This window comes from Nyctibius grandis, chromosome 10, assembly GCF_013368605.1.
Source record: "Nyctibius grandis isolate bNycGra1 chromosome 10, bNycGra1.pri, whole genome shotgun sequence".
Classification (NCBI taxonomy): domain Eukaryota; kingdom Metazoa; phylum Chordata; class Aves; order Nyctibiiformes; family Nyctibiidae; genus Nyctibius; species Nyctibius grandis.
In genome coordinates this window covers 32,082,822-32,090,973 of record NC_090667.1, presented here as the reverse complement: position 1 = coordinate 32,090,973, position 8,152 = coordinate 32,082,822, and the positions used below count along the sequence as shown (strand labels likewise).

Genomic DNA, 8,152 nt, shown 5'->3' with positions numbered 1-8,152 from the left:
AAAGTAACATTGTAATGGTGACACCACATTTGCTTTGATCTTTTCTCATGAAGTTACAAAGTATCTTGTTTAAAGTAGTAATAACAATAATAAAAAAGGAAACAGACAGTGCGCTTTGGCTCAAACCCAGCTACGGCTCCTGCCTGAAAACTGAACAAATCAGTGCAGATCACTTGAGACTTTTACATGAAAAATACGGAGCTGCAATGTAAACACGTACCGGCACTCCACCATGGATTATACGCCTTGTTTTGAAATACTAAACGTTAACAGAAATGCAGCTGAGGGCTTGATCCCTCGTCAGAGAAAGGAAATTCTCTTGCCAGGAATATTTTCCTTTCTTTATATTCGTTCTTACAGGTACATGATCTACATTTATCACTCATCTGCAAAATAATGACTATAAAAAAATTCTGATGAGATTTCCTTTCAGAAGTGTGCAAGGATCAGTGAATGTTATTCTAACTTTAGTTTAAAAAACTGCACGTGGAATTAGTGTTAAAAAACCCCCACCTTTTTATACAGAAAGATTGTGCTAGGATCTGTTTTCATCTCAAAAATCGTATCATCCTGAAAACTTTCATTAAAACCTCTCATGCATTGGAACTGACCCATTCAGTCAATGGAAGCAGTTATCAGAAAAAGAGCTACTCATTGAAATCTGTGTGTTAAGAACACAACAGACCAAATATCATAAAGCATTAAATGATATGCTAATTAGATCCATTTAAAACTTGAGTTACAAAGAAGGTTTTCTTTAATTTATTATACATACACACACACATTTTTATCCAGAGGGGAAAGTAATTTTCTGATTTCGTTCCTAATTCAGCTTTTCCTAAAGATCCAGGCCCAGAAGGGCTTTGGTACCCAGTCCTGTACCATTAGACTTGCTGAAGAGCAAGCGAGGATGTCTTGAAACTGGAACGCCAAATTTTGCCAGAGAATAAAGCCGAGGCCATTCCTACAAGTTCTTGATTATGCAATTATATTATATATATTTTTTTTTAAATAAAAACTTAGGTCTGAGATTACAATCCATACCAAATCAATGGTGCGCTGCTCTGCGAATGCAAATGGCTCACTTACACAGGAGCTAGCACACAGGGGGTTTTTTTCCCCATTAATTAGGAAGAGCTGATTTTATTTGCTTAATCTTATGCACAGTCAAAACCCCACAACTTTTTGAGAAACATCCATCCCTCTTTTGTTCCAGAGGAGGCTGCTGAAATCCGTAAGCCAGGATTTCTGGGGCCAGGGAAATGCCGCCTCCTTGCTGGATGAAACTGCATCCTGGGCTGACTGAGCTATCAAATCGGGAAGTGGTGTTTCCCCTCTCACACTTGTACTGCCAGCAAAATGTAATATCATAACCAAACTAATAGCCATGGCACTGGGTAATTAATAATTCCCTGTCCAACAGGGTCTGAGTGCTCCCGCGGCTGGCCATCCCTGACTCCCTCCTCCCAGTAGGAAGGCTGAAATTCCCTGCTAGGTATTCATTAATGAAATCAGCACAGATTTCCATCAACTAATTTTAATAAATACTCCGGGCCAAAGTAAAAAAAAAAAAAAAAATTAAAAAAAGTTATTTGATTTCATGGACTATTTCAGAACTGTAGTACAGTTGGTGACACTTATTATTCAGCCTACATGGCCATGCTTGCTCTCAGCTGTATCAGACTGCCCCAGAATAAAACGCAGCCCATCTCCTAGCAATGACAAAAAAACTGCTCAGGAAAAGGTAAGCTTGCTCTGTTAGTTCACTTTTGAAAGCAGATCTCTAGAAAAACATTAATGTCCTGCGCTTTCTGAGGTACGCTGCATGAGTGGTACCCTTACAATAAAAAATAAAACCCCAATGGGGAAAAAAAAAAAGGGAAAGAAGATCGGGAAAGAGAAAAAAGCTCAGGTGAGTGAGGTTCCCCGGGAGTTTCAGCCATTTGTTTAATATTCATTGGGCATATTCCTCAAAAGTCAGAGCGCACTGCACAAATTCCATTGCACATCTTTTTGTCACTGGATGATTTTTAGGCCCTGAGGCATGATGAAACACCAACATTAAGATTTAAGGATCTGAATTAAAATTTTAATAGAAAAAGCACTCATACCGGCACAGATGAGTAGCACATCACAGGAATGTCATAAACATCTCTTAGCAGCAACAGAGCAAGTGATAGCACGGGGGATTTATATTCATTACTCGATAATTTGACACTCACTAATATGATTTGAAACTTGTGTCTGTTTAACATCGGCATTTTCTGGGACAATGAGTCTAGCTGATCTGCAGCAACTCACAGCACAAGAAAATGGGTGACTGTGTCTGTGGATGGGTCACCTCCAGCCTCACCCATGAGCGTCTGCCCGAAGCTCTGCCCCAGTCAGTGCCGCTGCGGCTGGGAGGGCTCGGGGGGGTCAGGTACTGCCTTCCCCAGCCCCCCGCACAGCGGGGCTTCAGGGGAGGCCACCCCGACTTTGTTCCCTAATTTTGTTCCTTGATCATGCGCTACAGTGGATGATTCCTAAAGGAAACACATTAATTCCTAAAGAACCATTAAAAGCAGCCCAAAGCTTACAGCAAAGGTTGCCACAAGCCTAATCAGTTCTTAGACTTTATCTGGTTCGGGCTGCAGCAGACAGGAGTCAGCAGGTAAAGATCCTGGTGGGAAACATCTCTGTTGACAGGATGCCAATTTTCACGTTTCTCCAAGTAAGCACTCCCTTCTTTTGAGAATGGATTTTTTTTTTTTAAATTAAAATCACTTTGGACTTTTGCAGCATTTGGATTGAGCGAAATACAGAATATAAAACTTTATAAATAATAAAAAGTGAATGACTTGGTCAAGTCCTTCACACCATGGGGTCACTGACATGGAGTTGGGTGATTTTTGACTCAGGGCAGATTTCAATCCATCCTTTTATACCCAAACACACAGCATCACTGGGGCCTTCTGACTGGCTGTTTGGGGTTTGCTTTTCCCAAAACAGAGGCTAGATAAAAGGTCCTTACAAGCAAAAATTTTTTTTAAAAAAAAGGGGAGCAGATATGCAGCAGCATCGAGCACCGAAGGCCCTTACTGCTGTCAGAAGTTGGTGTGTGCTGGGGAGGAGCCCAGGAGCTGCGTACACCCCACAGCTCTTGCTGGAAAGAACCTGCATTTCTGTGGGTACTAACGGCTCTTAATTGTAGGCATTACTGGAAACTCATAACCATGTGAGTAATTCTTGCTTCCTTTCTTTCTTCCATTGAAGTAACGGAGACCGTGAAGGAGCCACTGGGGATATTTGCCTAATTACGACCACGATGCAAAATGGCTTTTAGGATCTATTCCTCCTGCAGTAGCTATTTAAAAAATATTACAATTGAAGTGACAGTCATTTGTAAGTGCAAGAAGAAATGAAGCCGTATTGATACTCTGCTCAAATAAGCATATTCAAAAAATACTAATGCTTTTAAAGAAATTCAGGAGATTCCAATATAAAAAGACCAAAAAAATGTGCTGTACAGGTTTGCTGAGTTAGTGTTGGAGAGGCAAAGAAAAGAAATTTAAACCAGCGTTCAGTAAACAAAATATAAAAGAAAATATACCATAATATTTTCTCTTTGCTTTTGCTTTTGTTTATTTTAGCTTGAAAATAAATGATCTCTTGAAAGACAGGTAGGTCTATTTCATGTGATACTAGAAAGATGTGAGATTTATATGACTTATATAGACACAACTCCTCCTGAAAACTAGTTTTGCTGGTCCAAACATATTGAGAAGCATTTCTAGGCATTCCTACACAGCTATACAGACTCATGCTAGCAACGTCCCATTTCAAAATAAAACAAGGCTGATTTTGACTTGTGTCAATATTAATACCATATGTACAACGTCTCCGTGAAATGTATGCTAGCGCACAAATATACAGATATGAGACAGACAACAAGCGTTTTGCTTAGAAATGCAGCTTGCAGAGACTGGGGAAAACAAATGGAAATACTTTCTGATGATGGTGGATGGGAACCCTGTTTTGCCTTGCCACAGGAAACTTGCTGCGGCTTCATGTGTGTAAGGAAATAGTGCCAGCTGCTGGGCAGCAGGCTCAGCCACCAGGCCTGAGCTTGGTCTTTTAAAAGCAATTTTTCTGTGGGTAAAGTTGCATCTCTAAGTATTGGTAATTGCAGTCAGCTGTAACCACTAAAAGTATTTTAGAGTATCATAAGAAAATGAGTTTATTTCTTTACGAAAAATTATACAATATATAGAATATATTTCTCCAGTATTTTAAATTATCATTTTTCTCATTGTGTCACTTTGCAGAGTAACCTGTTGGTTTTGTTTGATTTTCTAGTTGTGTTATAACCTCTACAATGCCGAGGTCACCATACATGAGGAAATACTACATATAAATGTATGTGCAAAGTGACAACAGCCGTACAAGAAAAAAAAAATACTCTACAGAGAAACATATTCCAAACCTAAGAAACACACGGAGTAGCAGGTAACTATACAGATGTAACACTGAGAAATTCTGTTTTGGTAAGACTGAGACATTTTGTATAGTAAAGAATTATTTATTTGTTTTAATTAGAAGAAAACACCTAAAAATTAGGATGGAAAATCTTCTTTTAGTGGCAGTGACTTATTTTTATATTACCTGGATGTCAGGTTCCTGACAACCTGCTTGCCACATGTGGTAACTGTGGAATACTAATCAAGATAAATATCACAATTAAACACGAATCATTCTTGCTTATATTTTAGACGTGGAGAGGAAAAGTTGCCGTAGAACTCCCAGTGCTTTCCACTGATCCTTTTTCCTTAGATCCAGAATAAGCTCCAATAAATGAACCATCTTCATTGAACATCCCATGCTCCCCTTCTCCGTAATCTACCAGACTATCAGCACTTTCGGTGGCTTTAATGTCCCCGTTCATTGAGCGGAGGCTGCCTTTCAGCGGCTTTTCATCGCTGTCACTACAAAACAAAGAAAGACCTTTCCAAAAATCTAGCTTTTAATTGCAAGCACGGAAACTGCTCTTCTATTGTGAAAGAAAACAGCCAGAGGGAAGAGCGAGGGAAACATTCCTGTGTGGGTTGTACACGGAGGGTGATCTGACCCCGTGAGGCCTGCTTGGCCTGGGGCACCTCAAACAGGTCACGCACCCCAACCTGAATTCCCAAAAAATCATGATTTTGTGATTATTGCAACAATGGAATTGCTTAAAAGGCAAACATCAATGAAAACTACACGTGTGTTTTGGTTTTTTCCCCTTTTGCCTTGGACAGACAGAAGAATGGGCAGAAAGTGAAGCGGAAAGAAAAGGAAATGCTGGAGAGGATTTGAGGGATCCGTTCCAGCGCTCAGTGCTGGTGTCAAGTCTTCAGCACCTTACAGAGAGAAACATTTCCATTTTTCAAAACAATGGGCAATATTCAGGGCCTATTTATTTCATTTTTCCTTTGAGGTGGGTGAACTGATGTTAAGTTGTGGGATGAGGCATCAGCTGTAGGTTATATCTCACCGCTATGTGAGCATTTGTTTGATTTTAGATGACTAAAAAAGGTTTTTTTTTTCCCCTTTCTCCATTTGTTCTGCTGTTATCTTTCTGTAACTGATGGAGTTTCTCTCTGTTAAAGGGGAGGAACAGGGCGAGCATCTGTATCTGCTCACACGCAGTCTATGTTCAATGGCAATTTCATGAAGAAGGACAGACCCCCACCAAAATTCAGGGGAAAAAAAGGAAACTCCCGTGGCCGTTCCTCCTAATGGCACCTCAGAAGAAGAACCAAAGCAGCCTGACTTCTCCTGACTGAACAGGACATTTTGGGGGGATTGGGAACATAGATTAAAAGAATACAAAAAGAAAAAAAACAAATTAGGCCTCTGAACTAGGTATATAATTACTCAGTTACGGCCCTTGCTAATGCCAATTCAGTGTCAAAGCTTTGGTAATGTCATCTAAAGAAGGACAGAGAAATGCACCTAAACTTTACCTCTTCAGCATATAATTAATAACGCATATAATCAATACAGTAAAAATATTTGCTACTTTTCTGCACATGGCATTTCTATTTATATAAAAGACAAGTTTAGAGTTCAGGGGGGAAAGGAGGGGGTCAAAGTTATTAACCTCAGGACTTTCTTACCTTTCTAAATATTTGTCCCATTAGAAAGCATTAAAAATTAAATAAAGATGAAATTATGCAGAAAAAAAAAATCCTATTCCAGTACAAATAATGTAGTATATATAAGTGGGATTTCAACAGAAATGATGCATTTTTCTTCACACCACAGTTATGAACGAGAATATTGTAAGCTTTAGTTATTTTAAAGCAGCCAAAGTGATTATTTCAGTTCTCCTACAGAAACTTCTGTAGTGAGGGCTCTTGGGTTTTTTGCCCAATCTCTTACTGTATTTCAAACTTTTGTTTTCTTCCACAGAATGAACATTCCCCATATTACAGAATTTGGGCCTGACTGGGTTTCAGAAACCCACTGAAGACATAAAAGACTTTCTATTGACTTCAGTGGACATTACAGTAGGAAGCCAAATTATCATATATATTTACATTATTCATACGATGCTAATTAAAAAAAAAATCAAGTGAAAAATAACCATTCATACATCAACATTTACTTATATCCCAGTTTGGGTGGATTGAAGTATTCTGAATATACCTTTATATTCCTACTATTATCCACTCCTGTGAGGTTTGCTTTGAAAATGAAAAATAGTGTTAATTGCATGCTATAAAAATGTCCTAAATAACGATGACATCTGGAAACAAACAAAACCCCAGCAAACACAAATTCTTGTTAAAGCAGGTCCTATTTACCTATAATCCCCAAAGATTTCATCTTTTATTGATTGAGCTTCAGGATCTGGATGCAAATCTTCTTTTTCTTTCACTGTACAAATAAAATAAAGCACAGATCTGTATGCCATGTTCCGCCGTGGACTTTTCTTTTTGCAGGTGCAATGGGAAAACTGCCTGTCATCACCTACAGCCTAACCTGGAGGGCAGCAGGTCTCACTGTATGTCTGGCTGGACACAACCAGCATGCTCCCATCAAGGGTTTGGTGCCGTTTCCTAATTTTTAAGCAAGCTAGCAAGTGTTTACTGAATCACAGAATGGTTTGGGTTGGAAGGGACCTTTAAAGGCCATCTAGTCCAACCCCCTGCAATGATCAGGGACATCTGCAACTAGATCACTTTGCTCGGAGCCCCGTCCAACCTGACCTTGAATGTTTCCAGGGATGGGGCGTCTACCACCTCTCTGGGCAACCATATTTATACTTAAACATGTATACTTAAATCCTTACTCATTGCTTTGAAAATTACAGAATTACTTTTAGCAAAATACTCTATTCTTAAGCAGTTTGGCTACCCGTGGAAGTTACATCAGTTAGTATGTCAAGTAGCAGTTATCAGGTGGAAAGTGGGCAGGTGGCCCTGCCCACAGAGGCTCAGAGGTGCAGGGGCTGAAGGACCTTGGCTCTATGGGTACATTAAATACTGGAAGATTCACTGAGCACTATCAAAGGCCTTAGCCAGACCTCTGACCAGCACACAGCACTATCTCACTGAGAGCACAGTTTCACTTTCATGCATTAGAATCCATTCTGTGGATATTTATCAAAAGCTACAAATCCTAATTGGATGTTTCTGCTTGCAGCTTTACACCCTCCAGAGATAAAAGTCTGAAGGATGCTTGTTATTAACATGTGAACATAGCGAAAGGACAATAAATCCATTTACCTGAATATTTTCCTCCTTTATTTCTTCTGACAAAGCAAATAGTTAGCAGCAGTAGGGTGAGCAAAGCGATGGCACACATCAGTCCAATAAACCACCCCTGGGTGGAAATTCCATCGTAAATTCCAGCATAGGCTTTGTGAAACAGAAGAGGAGTAAAAAAGAAGAAAATTATTCGGAGGAAAAGGGCATCACCCTACTATAACATGAATACATCACATTTTCTTCGGTGAATCTTAATTGAATCAGACTATCACTACTTATTGTGGTCAACTTAAAGCAACAAGACAGAAATATGTCCAGAGCGTGACGTTTTTAGACTTAAGGGGAATGTGCAGCCTACAAGGCACAATACAGACATTTTGGAAAGGTAATTCTGAGAGAGCAGCGACTCAAAGGATTAA

At 39.5% G+C, this 8,152-nt stretch overlaps 1 protein-coding gene across 1 annotated transcript in view; it reads right to left on the bottom strand.

Annotated features, from left to right (window-relative positions):
• Window positions 1-4,747: 4,747 nt before the first annotated feature.
• Window positions 4,748-8,152, bottom strand: part of CHL1 (cell adhesion molecule L1 like) — a 53,614-nt gene continuing 50,209 nt past the window's right edge. Inside the window, exons 24-26 of the mRNA XM_068408348.1 lie at window positions 7,752-7,883; window positions 6,828-6,900; window positions 4,748-4,964 (exon numbers count right to left, since the gene is read on the bottom strand). Of these exons, the coding sequence (XP_068264449.1) occupies window positions 4,748-4,964; window positions 6,828-6,900; window positions 7,752-7,883 (422 nt within the window). The remainder of the gene's footprint in view (window positions 4,965-6,827; window positions 6,901-7,751; window positions 7,884-8,152) is intronic.